This window comes from Ambystoma mexicanum, chromosome 1q (genome assembly GCF_040938575.1).
Source record: "Ambystoma mexicanum isolate Mex_15411 chromosome 1q, UKY_AmexF1_1, whole genome shotgun sequence".
NCBI lineage: Eukaryota > Metazoa > Chordata > Amphibia > Caudata > Ambystomatidae > Ambystoma > Ambystoma mexicanum.
In genome coordinates this window covers 1,257,575,128-1,257,589,591 of record NC_090922.1, presented here as the reverse complement: position 1 = coordinate 1,257,589,591, position 14,464 = coordinate 1,257,575,128, and the positions used below count along the sequence as shown (strand labels likewise).

Sequence of the window (14,464 nt, the reverse complement as noted above, 5' to 3'; positions counted from 1 at the left end):
TTTACTTTGCCCCCAGGTCAAGGTGAGGTGTCTTAACAGCTTTCAGGGTTCGGTACTAGTGCCGCGCTAGGGCGTGCTGGTGTCTGCCCCACAGCTTGCTTCTGTTCCGTGCTCAGTTCTGTTCACTCCAATTGTATTTTATTGTCCCAATTCGAGGCGTATGCCGTGGTGTCACCCCCGCCTGTGTGTGGGACAACTTAGTTGGTTTGTTTGGCGAGTCCAAATCCTCAGCCCGCCCTATTCCTCCTGCGAATATTTGTACTGTGTAGTGCAGCACCTCTACTATGTGGGTGCGTAGTTTTCAAATCCCAGTGCACTGTTCGTTACCCCGTCTAGTGCAGTGTTCCCAGGTAATGGCTGCCCATCACCCCCGCCGGGGTAGCGCGTTATGTGCAGTGTTTTAAGGGGTGCCCTTGGCGGGGTGGGTAGTTATTTGGTCAGGCAGCACTTAGGTGGCCACCTCCGTGTCAAAAGTGCAGCAGGTTCTTGGGCTGCCCGCTGCCTCTGTCAATAGGAGGTTAATTTCGGGCAGGTCGCTTCACAAGGCCTCTGGTGGTGCTAGTTAACCGCCTGTAACCTGGCAGCTAACTGCTATGAACTTTGTCAGTGGGAGGCCATTAATACGTCGTTTTCGTTTGTTAGTTAGGGGGTACTCACAGTTCCCTGCTACCTCTACCGTGAGATGTGGTGGCGTTGTCCCTAGTGGCTTCAAGTTCGCTATGGCCTCCTCTGCTCAGCGGTGACTCCCGCTGCTCCACGTGGCGACCCAGGAGTATCCATGTTTTTCCTGTTTTTGGTGAGTCCGTATAGCCGGTGGAGGCGATTAATTAACGTAGTCCTTACAAGGCCTGCAGTCCACGGTTTGTTGTATTGTGACCTAGGCGGGAATTGCAGCACTTTGTCATGTGGGTTGCCGCTTTATCCGCGCGCCGCTCAGCTCTCTCCTCTGGGCTGTGCCTTGTTTTTTGTTTATTTTTGTTTATTTTTCTGCCAGGCTTCAGGTGGGCCCACTGCCAGTCATTCACCCCCTGTGGGCTCCCTGTATCCCCAGCCCAGCGCAGTAATCACTTTCCGCTCTTCGTGCAGTGCAGCCTCGGGTGCCCGATTTGCTTGGGGTGGAAGGGGTTGTCTGCGTCCAGCTCAGCCAAGGGGCGTATGGGGTGCCCTCCGTCTGGCCGTGTCGCAGTGTTCCAAGTGCAGCTCAATCTGCTTGCGTTGTCCCTGGGTGCTCCTGGCCCCCGCCTCCTTCAGCGGTATGGTGGTGTTGTGCCATGTGCAGACCCTCACGGCCGGGTGGGGTGCAGGCTTCCTACGCTGCAGTGTCTTACGCTAGTGAAAATGTTTAATTTCCTACTGCTTTAATTAATCTTTTGTTTCTTCGGCTATGAGTCCCTAAATATATGTTTGAAACCTTTAAAGAATCTTCCTACGTACACGCAGAAAGATTGATTCCCCCTTCAGTTGTCAGAGCACAGTGTTAGTTAAAGACTTTATGAATGGAATATGAATTTTCAGAACAGCACCAATGAACCCAGAACAGAATATTTGCAGCATAGCCATTTCCGTAAACATTTGAATCTATGCAAAACATCCTTCATAAATACAATAGGAAAAAGGTAAAAAGATACATAGTCACGTAAATCAGTCAGTGCTCACAATATAAACACCAATCATCACGAATCATCTTGAATATAATAAACCATCCTTACCTAGGATAGCACTCAAGGTTATACATCAATTAGTATCACATTAACTCAGACGTCTGAGTATGTCACTTTCCCTCCAATTTCAGAATGAGATCATTTGAATTATCTTCATAAAGTGGGACAGAAGGACTTTATGAATGTGGTTACCCTAGGTCATTAATACTTAATTGACTAATCTTAACCATCTATAAATAACCCTGGAAAGACCCTAAGTACTTCACCGGCAGAATATATCCATGCAATGCTTGTCACATCCTTCATACACACCTAAACAAAACGTCTCTTAATTTCCAAAATAAGCTGCATCTCAAATAGTTCCGAATGCTTTGGCCATGAAACACATTTCTGTGGATGAACGGCACCTATCCCAACCATCTTGTTTACAGAAATCTCCTGAAGGTCACCTTTTCTGAACTGTCGGGACACTCACACCAGAAAGTGCCACGAGATAGTGACGTTTTCAGAACTGGGCTTTACAACTTAATTAATTCATTAAACCTGGTACATCCAGAGTTAAGGGCATATTTCATTTTTTCTTGCAATCTCCCCTGCCACCATGCTTTAAAATCATCCCCTTGCAACCAGGTTTGAAATATGAGTTTCCCAATAAAGAGCATGTGAAATGGTATGTTGTCAGATTATCCTTTTTGCACTAATTCTGCCTCATATATCTAATATAGGTTTAATGGGTGGAGGGTGGAACGGCTGCTCTTGAAGTATTAACACACCATCAAGCACACCCTGCTTATTGTCTTTTGTGGAAAGTGGTTTCTTCCATTCGTTCATTTGTTGGGAGTTCCATGCCCCAAGAAGCCCCAAATGCCTGATGGTGCATTTTAAAGCCTGTGGTGTTTTCCTTAAACCTCCTAATTTCCTTGCATCATCTTTTCTATCTTGCCATTGATCATTGGTTTGAAGTAATACCTGAGTAGTAGGTCACCCTCTGCCAAGTTTGCTATTGCAGGAGACAGATTAACAGTTCCTTTAGGGCCGCATTTTGGAATATACTAGTACTTCCATGAGGAGAGAATGCCTGTGTTCATCTTTCCACCATTGAATTATTTGACAAATAATGTAAAGTGGATGTTCTTTTGCTGAAGTATGCCAAATCAGCCGGCGCTGAGCTTCTCAAATATCTGAAATTGCTGTGGACAACTCCTATTACCAACTATAAATATCAATGTTTCCTGTACAAAGACTATATTGTGCTTCATTTTCATCTGATACAAAATCCTAATTTGCATGTTCACTGTTAATACATGAATCCTATTTGCTATGTGAGTGAATCTTGTGCTGTACGTGGATTACTAATGATGCCACACAACCACAACTGATATCAATGCACCCCACCATAACCTTGTCACCCCCAGCATGGCTCTGCATAACCCCTAAAAAATCAACAACCTAATCTCATTTTCACCCCATTTCTACTGGTCTCATAGAAGCATTGGTAAATGTCTTGGTGATATTCCATATACTTGCCTTTCTTATTTTTATCGGCAGTCCTGTCTAGTGTTGTAACATGGGAGAAACTCTGGCATATGTTACCTCATTTGTAGCTCATCCTCTAAGGTCCTAAGGGCCCTACAGAAGGAGATTATTTTAGATGATGCCTCTCTGTCTTCAAAGTCTCTCATAGCGACACAGGACCGGTACAAGTCATTAATCATTGCTGGGCCATGCCAATGATTTGCCTCTCGTGACCTCAAGACTCAAATTTGGCAGACCTCTGCCACTTATAGAAACTAATTGAGGCAACCAAAAATGATGGATGAAAATCTTTGAATTAATTATAACCAATGGGAATTCCCCTAGGGAGTCTTGCATTCCATCGCTTTTCATTCTGTCTGTGCCATTACAGATAAAGAAATACCATTTGCAAATCAAGCATGGTCCCATCACAAAAGGGGTAGTCCAGGCCAGACTGGTAGGTCACATATCATATGTTCGGAACTGCAAGCACAGGCAGGGTTGTTCGGAGTCGTCACTGATTTGGAAACTGAGAACGTATGCAAAACGAGTATGGGACCAGCATCTGGGTATAGTCGGTGCATTTAAGGCTCCCTGCTACTTTTAATTCCCTATTCTACAGCCAAAGTTTCCATTTCAGTTTAGTACTGCTAATTCTGCCCTTTTAAATGTTGTGCTTGATAGGAGGGACCATAGCTCAGGAAGCCAGTGTACCTCCTTGATGGCCCTCTTATTCTCATCTTTAGTAGTGAATAGTATTTTTATTAAGGACCTTGCCATATATTTGTGTTGTTTTCATTAAATAACTACCACCTTGATAAAAATGCTTTTAAAATAAATGAATCTACTATATAAACAGTACCTTGTTTTTATTTATATTTTAGAACACATTCAAATTATAATGACCCTCGAAGAGTCTGTGCAACACGTTGTCATGACTGCTATTCAAGAGGTAAGTACTGAATAAAACGGGTTTGATGCTGGAAAAAATAATTAATAGAATACCTACGCAAGATTCCAAACATGTTCCTAGTCCTTAGGAGGTAATAGATGCAATCAACTTGATTGTGCATCTAGGAATATAGAAATATTGCTTAAAACTGCCATTGGTACTTGACCCATGTATTTGAACATTTCTTTCTCTCTGTGCCTGAAATTATAGACATATGCGTAATGTAAGCATGTGCAGCATGTGCAAACCAACTGTTCAGTGTATTGGTTAGTATTGCCCCAATTGCATGTACCAAACCCCATCTCCTCACAATTACTGGTTATAACTTGTCTCTATAGAGCACCTCATATTTGAGATGCTCCCTTTCGAATAAATGGTCTCTGAAAAAGCACTATTTTGTACTTTCCTTGAGATTGACATTTTTGCATATTGCCCTTTTCTCTTGCTGGAAATGTTTATCTTCACGATTTAAAAAAACACAGTAACTCACTTAAAAAACCTTGGTTAAAGGGACGTTATGGTTAAGTTACACTAATAAAAACCTATGAAAGTCACTGAAAAAACGTTGTTAAAGGGAGGTTATGGTAAACTTGCACTTATAAAAACCTATGAAATACAATGAAAAACATTTTTAAAGGGACGCTATGGTTACAAGTTAAACCGAAAAATCTCAGAAATTCGCCAGTTATGGTAAGCTAAGCAACCATAACCCGCATGACCACTGTGCACTGCTAATACTAACACCCAGGACATCAAAGATGACATCACAAATGATGATTTCACCTGATGTCTGCACTTGCACTTGCCATCAGCTGGCCGCACTTTTACATATTTCTTTTATTTATTCTATTTATTTTACTGTCGATCCCATGAACTGCACTGCCCCCTCCACATTCCCCCCTGCACTTGCGCAATCTCAATGTCACCTGGCCTAGTAAGATCGTTGTCTCTGTCTTCCCTCTGTTCCACATCCCTTGCCTCGTTGCGCCTTGAAATACTTGTGTATAGGCGCGTTATAAATACCATATCATATCATTAATGACATCACTGGTAACATCACATATCTGGGCCACTTGTTTTTGTTTACTGACATGATTAGGATAGTTTTTTGTTTTTACTCACAATGAGAATTTCCAAAGTTTAAAAGGTGCTATATATCTATACATGAACCTTTTTATATGTTCTTAAAGTGCTTTCCTTAGGGTTTGCTCTCAGCTCATGGTGCACATACCTGGGGCAATATGCAGGCCTCAAACACATAATTTATTTTGATACATGAAGATACACTTTAATGTTAACACTTTCTGGTGATGCTAGTTCTTTCTTCCTTACTTTAGTTTCCCTGTATGTGCCTCTGATTTGAATGCATTGTGGGTCTTCATATCTATTGTTTGTACTAGCACAAGTGTGTAGTAAGTCTTTAATTGTTAGCTAGTTATTACATGTTTAAAATTACGCAAAACTCTGATAAGTTAGCATTCATTATTTTACTATCCAAAATTACAAGATTATACATATTGTACTTCTATGGTGTATGCTGCAGCCATTGCCTATGTGTATGTATGATTTGATTCCTGTATTAACAACAACACTCCAATATAATGTTTTAAATAGTTGAGTACATTCTTTAATAGATTAAGTATTTCATGATAGGTCTCCCGATCACCCTTGACATCTTGTTAACAACATTATAAACACAACCGTTTGTAGGCCCATTTCATCAAAATATAAAAATGAATTTCATATGTGATGTCATCAGTGATGTCATCAATGACATTTGTGATGTCATCTTTGATGTCCTGGTTGTTAGTCTTAGCAGTGCATGGTGGTGACGCGAGTTATGGTTGTTTAGCTTACAATAACTGGCGAATTTCAGAGGTTTTTCGGTTTTACTTCTAACCATAACGTCCCTTCAACAGCATGTTTTCATTGAATTTCATAGGTTTTTATTAGCGCACTGTAACCATAACGTCCCTTTAACAATGTTTTTTCAGTGCGTGTCATAGGTTTTTATTAGTGCAAATTAAGCATAACGTCCCTTTAACAGATTTTTCAGTGAATTTCATGGGTTTTTACCAGTCTTTGCTAATTTCCTACAACTTACTAATATCATGCTTAACCAAATATAGCAACATTTCCGTCCGTTTCACCCTAAAACTCTGCCATTTCCCACCTACTAGCATAATTTGTAAGACTTCCATACACTTTTTGCTACTTTTTCCACTGTTTTTGCATCCGTCGACGTACATGAATGTCTGACGTCATTGCAGACATTCCGGACAGACCAGAAGCGCACGCGTGGCATTATGATGTGTCCTTGAACTTGTCCGCTCTTCGCGATCAGGTCCATGAATCACAGACAGTTCGGAACTGTACTTTCTTCTGATCTAGGTAGGAACGTTCAAGCTCAAAAGGTTCCCCTTGCACAGCTTCTACACCTTTCTTACTCATTATCCATTAACAATTTAGGACACAGCACATATTTGGAGAAATATTAGCAAAACTGCTATTTATCTTAAAAATGGCTTCAGCTATTGCCATCCCTCCTCCCAAAAGCCACCACCACCACCAGCTGGAGGACCTACACAACATAAAAAGTGCAGTACTTCCAAAGATAATGAAGAGGACCAATAATATGAGGTAGAAGAAGTACCTACCTATTAGCACCAAGAGAGAATCATGGGTATGGCAGTTCTTTACCACTGTTGGGAATGTACCAAATGCTAAATGCACTGAGTACAACTCTGTCGCAGACTGCCTGGACAGTACTCCTATGAGACCACATCCACGTGCCGCCACACCCAATCCAACCACTTCAATGCTCTCAGAAGGCTGTTCCTTTCTTAGCAAGTAGTAGGCTGTCTTCCTCCACCTCCTTTTCATCAACCAGTACTGTAACCACACAGCCTACTTCTGTGAGACCCAAAATCTCACTAGCTACCTTGCAAGCAATAAAAGAGGCTTTTGAGCCATATCTTTCGAAGACAACAGTCCTCTGTATATACAGCAACACATCACTCTGCAGGGGGGAGCAATTTTGAAGTGCTTTTGATGCTGTAATCAAGGAGCATGAGAAACACTGCCCCTACCTTAGATGTAACATAGGCGCAACATCTTGCCCTCTCCACCTGCCCCTCCATATTAGTGCTTGGTGCCTCTTCCCTCATTTCCCTCGCCACCTTACGTTCCAAACCCTCCCTCAAAAAATAAATAAATAAATAAAGGTTCTTTTAGGAATCACCTTTCACAGTTAAAAAATAGAACAAAAAAATAATTCTTATCGACTCCATCTGCTTTACATTTCTCAGTAAAGTACATAGACTCAATACGATTTTCCCACATTTCCATTAGCAATGAGGGATAAAGGCCAATAGCACCCCGGGTTGCCAAAACGGTAACCCGTTGTGCTAAAAAATAAGGATTATTCTTCATACACGGGGTCGCACGAAGCGTCCCCCTGTAGGAAGGAAAATCCTTTTCCAAGATGGCCACCATGGAAAGGGAAGGCGGGGCTCCATACCGAGTCCCTATTCCCTTTCCATGGCAGTCTGCAGAAGGCGAAGAGAGAACTCTATGACCATATTACCACAAGCACATTTTTTTTCCCTTTCTGCACTTGACAACAGGGCCGTGGGTCAAGTGCAGAGAGATTGCCTGGCTCATAGAGTGTAAGCAGAAAGTGCAGTAATGCTGAACATAGTGCAGTGGGCTGGAGGCAAGTGCAAAGACTGGCGGGGGTGTCTTGGACCTGTAAGAATCTGGAGGTGAACCAGTGAACCAGTCAGCAGAAAACTGAGCAGAGTTATGGAAGAGAAGGGGGAAAGATGGTGGGGAAAAAAGAACAGAGGTTAGCAGGGAAGAGGGAGAGAGAAGGAGGAAGAGAAAAGGAAGATATTGAGGAGTTTCCGGAACTTAAGGTGCTCCGGCTGAAGTTGGGGAGAGACAGGAAGGCTGTTCCAGAGTGAGGCACCTACAGAGGGTAAACATCTACCCTCAAATCTCTGTTTGTGAAAGCGGCTCACCCGCAGAGAGTTGGAGGAAGATGAGTGGAGAACTCTAGAGGGAGAGTATTTAGGAAGAGAGCGTTGTAGGTAGTGTGTGCCCCGGCCCCAGAAAGCCTTGTGGATTATGCAGACGGTCTTGAACTTGATCCTTGCAGCCACGAGGAGCCAGGAGAGGGATTTAAGCGCCAGAAAGATGCTGTACCTTGGGCTTGAGTCCAAGGATAAGTCTTGCGGTTCTGTTCTGGATGGGTTGTAGAGGACGGAGAGTAGAAGTAGGAAGGTTGAGAAAGAGGCTGTTGCAATAGTCCAGCCTAAAGAGAACCAGGGCTCTCAAGGTGGTGAGCCTCTGGGGGAAAGTGAAAAAAGGTAGAATACCTCTGAGGAGTTGCAGTTGGTATTGGGACTTTTTGGAGATGTCTGAGATGTGCTTAGAGACGGAGAGAGTGGAGTCAAAGATGACTCCAAGATGTATTGCCTCATTGGTAGGTGAGGGTGCAGGGCCAAGGGAGGCCAGCCAGTGTGAAAGTGGGAAAGTGGGAGCAGGGGTCCCAATGAGGACAATCTGTCTTACTGGCATTCAGGCAGAGATCGTTCGCAGCACACCACGACTGAATTGTGGATAGACAGTCAGGGATGAGCGAGGAGGAGGAGGCTGAAGGTAGCCTGAAAGAGAGCAGCGTCTCATCCGCATAACACTGAAAGTTAGAGGTAAAGGTAAAGATCCTGTGGGCCAAGGGGGCCATGTAGATATTGAAAAACCAGGGGGTCAAATTAGATCCCTGGGGGAAACCACATGTAGAGAGAGTGATAGAGGAGAGAAAGGGACCAAGTTCCAGCTGGGAGGGCCTGTCAGAGAGAAAGGAGGCGAGCCACGCCAAGGCCTGATCTGTGATGCCCAGGGTATCACGGAGACGAGAGATCAGAATGTTGTAGTTTACCAAATCGAAAGCAGAAGAGAGTTCAAGAAGAATGAGGACAGATGTGGAGTTGGAGTCAAGGTTTGAGAGCAGGTCTTCACGGGTGTTCAGAAGAGCCGTTTCCGTGCATCTAGATGCTCCAAAGCAAAACAGCACCACGCACTTAACAAAACAGCACCACTCTTTTCGAAACCATTCAGAATCAGGTCTAGAATGAAATTTCGAAATTTCATGCAGTTTCATTGAGTGACGCCAAAGTTATAAACCATCCAAAAACAGTTTTCCACCAACCGTGTAATGCACTAATAAGCCTGGATTCCCCCAAACATCTAATATGTTCTCAGACATCTCAGGACTTCCCCCAGACTGTTCACGGACATCAGAGAAGAAAAACGCAATTTTTATGACTTTTTAATGCCATATCCAATCCCATCCTCATCACCCCCCATGTCCCTAGAGATTGTTTCATTAGTTTGACAAGTGCAGTGTTGTTTTTTTATATATTTTAACTGTGTTAATGGTCGCGGACACTGCCGGATGTCCGCGAATCCAACATGGTGGGCGTTTCCAAAAATCTGACGCAACTCATGTTTTTTATTGACCAACCAACGGGCGCGTCCGATGTCCTCGGACCGAATAGGGAAGTGTGTCCACGGACCGAACCCAGATATCACTATTTTATTTCTACTTACTTTAGGCTCATTTTAAATAAAATGACTGGACGGATTTACACCAAATTTACAAAAGCACGCTTTCAGTAGTGGCCCTGTAGTTATGGTTAAGTTGCTCAACCCATAGGAAGAGCACTTTTTGGGCAGCTTATAACTTCGCCCCCTGGATGAATCCTCAGCAAACTTTGCAGAAAAAGTATATGTCCCCCTCGGAATGATTCTGTGAGGTTTGGTGCAGGTGGAGCAAAGTTATAGGGGGGGGGTCCCAAAAGGTGTGGAAATCCTGATACACGCAATGGAAAAAAAAATGTTGCTCACACCTACAGGCCAAACCGCTGGATGGATTTTCACCCAGTTTGCGCCAGGAGCAGCAGCTCGGTCCTGAAAGCGCGCTTTTGTAAATGTGGTGTAAATCAGTCCAGAAGTTTTTTTTTTAAACGGCCAAAAAGTAGGTAAAAAGAGTTTGTGATATCTGTTCCGGTCCACAGACTCACTTCCCTATTCGGTGGACATAGTGATATCAAGGTCGGGCGTGATGTCTGCGGACGTGCCCACTGACTGGATGGTGAAAGGCATGAGGTGCGTCATATTTTTTTAAACGCCCTCCATGTTGGATCCACAGATAGCCGCCTGTGTCTGCGGACAGCGCAGTGGCTAAAAAAAGTATGGAAAACACATGTGGGGTTATTTTGTGGTCGAAAGAGGGACTGGAGAGGGTGGGGGTGGAAATTGAGCTGTTTTTCTTGCTGAACAAAGTTGGTGCGGGTGCTGCCAAGTCTGAGGACACAGCGGTAGACTGCGGACAGCGTGGAGAATGAACAATTTGGAAAACACATTTGGGATTATTTGATGGCTGAAAGAGGGTGTGGAAATGGTAGGAGATTGGAATGAAGATAATATGGAGCTGTTTCTCTAGGTGAAAAAGGAGTGTGCAGGTGCCGCCGACTCTGCGGTCACGTCTTACTGTCCACATACATTATAGGCATGGCGGGGGCTTCTGGGTGAGTTTTGTTATTTAAAGGTGTATTGTATGTACTTGAAATATGGTTGAAATCTATTGTGGTGGTTATGGCCAATTGCAGCTTTGTATAGTAATTATAGCTAATGCAGGGGGAGTATACAGTATTTGTAATATGGTGGAATTATATAATTAAAGTGTATATAGTATTTATGCTTGTGCTACAATTGAATATAGTGCTCATTCAAGTCTCGTCCATCTTTCACACAGTGAACCATTGTATCCTTATTAAATGGTTACATGATACCATTAGCATCATGGACTATTTACTGGACTGTCTCATCTGTTTTCCTCATTAACCGCCCTTCCCAGCTGCAACTGGGCTGTTTGTACTTCCCCACCTCACTGTGTACCTGCAGAGTACCCCAAGGTTTAATCCTATCATTGTGGCAATTAGATGTCTATTTCATCCCTCTGGCTCACCTGATGTCTTCTTTTCTCATTTCCAGTGTTATGTTAATGACACACAGCTTTCCTTAACCTTCCCTGACTAGTTTGGTCTCCTTGTTTATTATCCCTGATTGTCTGACTGCCATTGAGGCATTGTGTGCGGTTAACAATATCTGTCTCAATGCCAGTAAGACAGAGATCTTTCTTATTATGACACTTGTACCCTGTATCTCTCCTACCCTGTGGCTGCTGTCTTTGGGCCGTCTACTCTTATCATTCTGTGAGGCCAAAAACCTGCGGGTTATCTTTAAGCTTTTCTCACTTTTACTCCTTACATTTTGCAGCTTGTAAAGAAAGCCCATGGTTTGAGCCTGACCTCCTTAAATGCATTGTACCGTTCCTTACCTTCCACCAGAATCTCAACGTCTGTAGAGCACCGGTACTGTGTAGGCTGGACTGCTGCAACAGCCTCTTCCTTAACCTCCCCATTTTCTGTCTATATCCCCTACGCCTAATCAAGAATAGGGCTGCAAGACTTTTCCTTGGACTTTAGCTAAGGGATGGTATCGCTGCAGCCCGAAAATGTGTGCATTGGGTTCTGCTAATTGCAAGGACTATAATAAGTTCAACTTTGTTTCCCTAAATACTGTACTGCTGCAGTGCTCTGCTGCTCTAATTCCAATACTCTGCTTCTGTAATGCTTTTTGAAACAAACAGCGGGAGGCATGTCTCTGTCTTTGGCCGGTGCCTCACTTTGTAACAGCCTTCCTGCTCATTTTATATTTGAGCTGGACTTCCTTAAATTCCGAAAACTTTGCTTTTGTGTTCCTGTTTTACTTATCCCTTCCTTGCTAACTCATACCACTGCCACTGTTGGCTTGTTCTCTCATAAACCTCACAGGTTGCAGGTCCTCTAGTCGACACCAGTACAACCCTCCACCCTTCAGCACTGCCCTTGCGGGTTCACCATCTGGCGGCTGTGTACCACACCCTTGGGACTCCTTTGCCCCAGCAGGTACCTAGTGGCCTTCCACTTTGTCATGTCTTGGTACTTTCCTTCTGGGCTTCTATGAGCCCTTGGTAATCCCTACTCCTCTTTCCATTCATGCACTTCTTTTACTGCACAATGAATATGTGCATGTATAGCAGCAGTGTGTAACATTTTCTTGGATAAGCAAGGGAAATGCATGTGGAAAAGATTTGTACAACGTTTTTAAGTGGCAGTTGGTGTGTGGAAGATGCTGATAGGCTCATCTATAAGAGTTATTTACCTAATTGGTGGATAAATGTGTGCATGTTTCAAAGCTGGCAATTCCGGAGAGGTACAAACATAACAGTAAAAAGGGTATAAGGGCTATCTTGTGCAATCTGGGGTTTTTAATAAAGCATGGCCTAGAAAATGGACTGCAGGGACCTGCGGATAGTCATAAGGGCCATGGATTATGGTCCTTATTGTATGCTAGAGAAAAGTATTTAGTACAGAAAATTGTTTCTATATTTTGTTCTTTTTCTGTAGTATGCTATTGTCCATTATTTGCATTAGCATAGTAGAAAATGCTAATGGGAATGTTGGAGAATCTTATTGAGTATAACTACTTTGCTGAAAGATGCAAAGTAGATGGATCTATAAGCTTATATTATTTTACTTATATTTTTTAACTGTGAAAGGTGGTTCCTAAATGAACCTTTTTATTTATTTTAATCGGTTTTTTTTTGCAGTAGAGGCTAGGAAGGGAAGTAAGGGAAGGGGCAGCAAGCACAGCTATGGGGGTGCAGGTAAACAGGGGAAGATGTTGAGCGTGCATTATTTCTAAGGTAGGGGCAGTGTTTCTCATGCTCCTTGATAGCAGCCTCGAAGGCACTTCGGAACTTCTATCTCCCCTGCGGAGTGGTGTGCTGCAGTATATACAGAGTACAGTTGTCTTTCGAGAGATATGGATCAAGAGCCTCTTTTATAGCTTGCAAAGTAGCTTGTGGGATATTGTGCCCCACATGAGTAGCCTGTGTGGTCGCAGTATTGATTGAGGAAGATGAGATACAGGAAGAGAGCCTACTACTTCCTGAGAAACAAACAGCCTTTCTCAGATCATTGCGGTGGTTGGATTTGGTGTGACATCGCATGGAGCGGGTCCCGTAGGAGTACTGCCCAGGTTGTCCGCAACTGAGTACGTTGCACTTAGTGCATTTTACCTTGGTAGCTTTAGCCTTTGGTACATCCCCAACGGTGGTAAAGAACTGCCACACCCATGATTCTCTCTTGGTGTTAGAGGTCATAATTTCCTCTACCTCATCATCCTGGTCCTCTTGATTGTTTTCTGAATGATTGCGCTTATTCCATTGTCTAGGCCCTACAACTGGTGGTGGCTCCTGGGGAGGAGGGATGGCAATAGCTGATGCCCTTTTTAAAGATAAATGGCAGTTCTGCTAATATTCTTCCAAACATATGCTTTGTCCTAGATTGCAAATAGATAATCAGTAAAAATAGGTGCAGGAGCTGTGCAAGGGTACATTTTCAGTTTAAAACATCCTAGATCAGATGGAAATGCAGTTTCAAACTGAACTGTTCGTGAAGCACGTCATCATCCTGCGCGCACAAGTTCACGTGGCACTTTCTGCAAAATCCACAGTGATGTCAGACGTTCGCCAACATCGGCAAACACAAAAACAGCAGATAAAGTTGCTAAAAGTTTATAGAAGGTTTGAAAATGTTGCTAGGAGGTGGGGAATGCCACAGTATTAAGTTAAAACGTACATCTGTCGCAAATGCGGCTATATTGGGCGTATGTATCATATTAGGAAATTGTAGCAAATTAAGGTGCACTGGTAAAAACCCATGAAATTCAGTGAACAAACTTTGTTAAAGGGACGTTATGGTTAAGTTGCACTAATAAAAACCTATGAAATTCAGTGAAAAAACGTGGTTAAAGAGATGTTATGGTTACAAGTAAAAACTAAGCAACCATAACTCGCGCCTCCAGCGTGCACCGCTAACACTAACACCCAGGGCATGTGCTGGGGCACTGATAGGCACTGCTAGCAATATAACCCTTGAGGGGGGGGTATTACTTGACCGGTAATGCCCCCTGCCCCCACTCGGGTCACATTTCTTTAATATATCCCTGTCTCTACATTCGTAACAATCGACACATGACCATTCCAGTTTTTTTATGAAAAATTGCATCATTCTTGTTATGGTATATTGCATGTTATGCTCTAGATTTGTACTGTTATGTTTTTAGCAGTCATGCAATGTTTATGTGACAACATATGCTGTTTACCAAGTATTGACAATACAATGTTTTTTTCAAACTTCAATCACTTTCTGTTTTCTCTTGC

General features: G+C 43.1%; 1 protein-coding gene across 1 annotated transcript in view; it reads left to right on the top strand.

The window, feature by feature from the left end:
* Positions 1 to 14,464, top strand: part of HOOK1 (hook microtubule tethering protein 1) — a 1,744,708-nt gene that overhangs the window by 422,973 nt on the left and 1,307,271 nt on the right. The window contains exon 6 of the mRNA XM_069642072.1: positions 4,061 to 4,128. Coding sequence (XP_069498173.1) covers positions 4,061 to 4,128 — 68 coding nt within the window. The remainder of the gene's footprint in view (positions 1 to 4,060; positions 4,129 to 14,464) is intronic.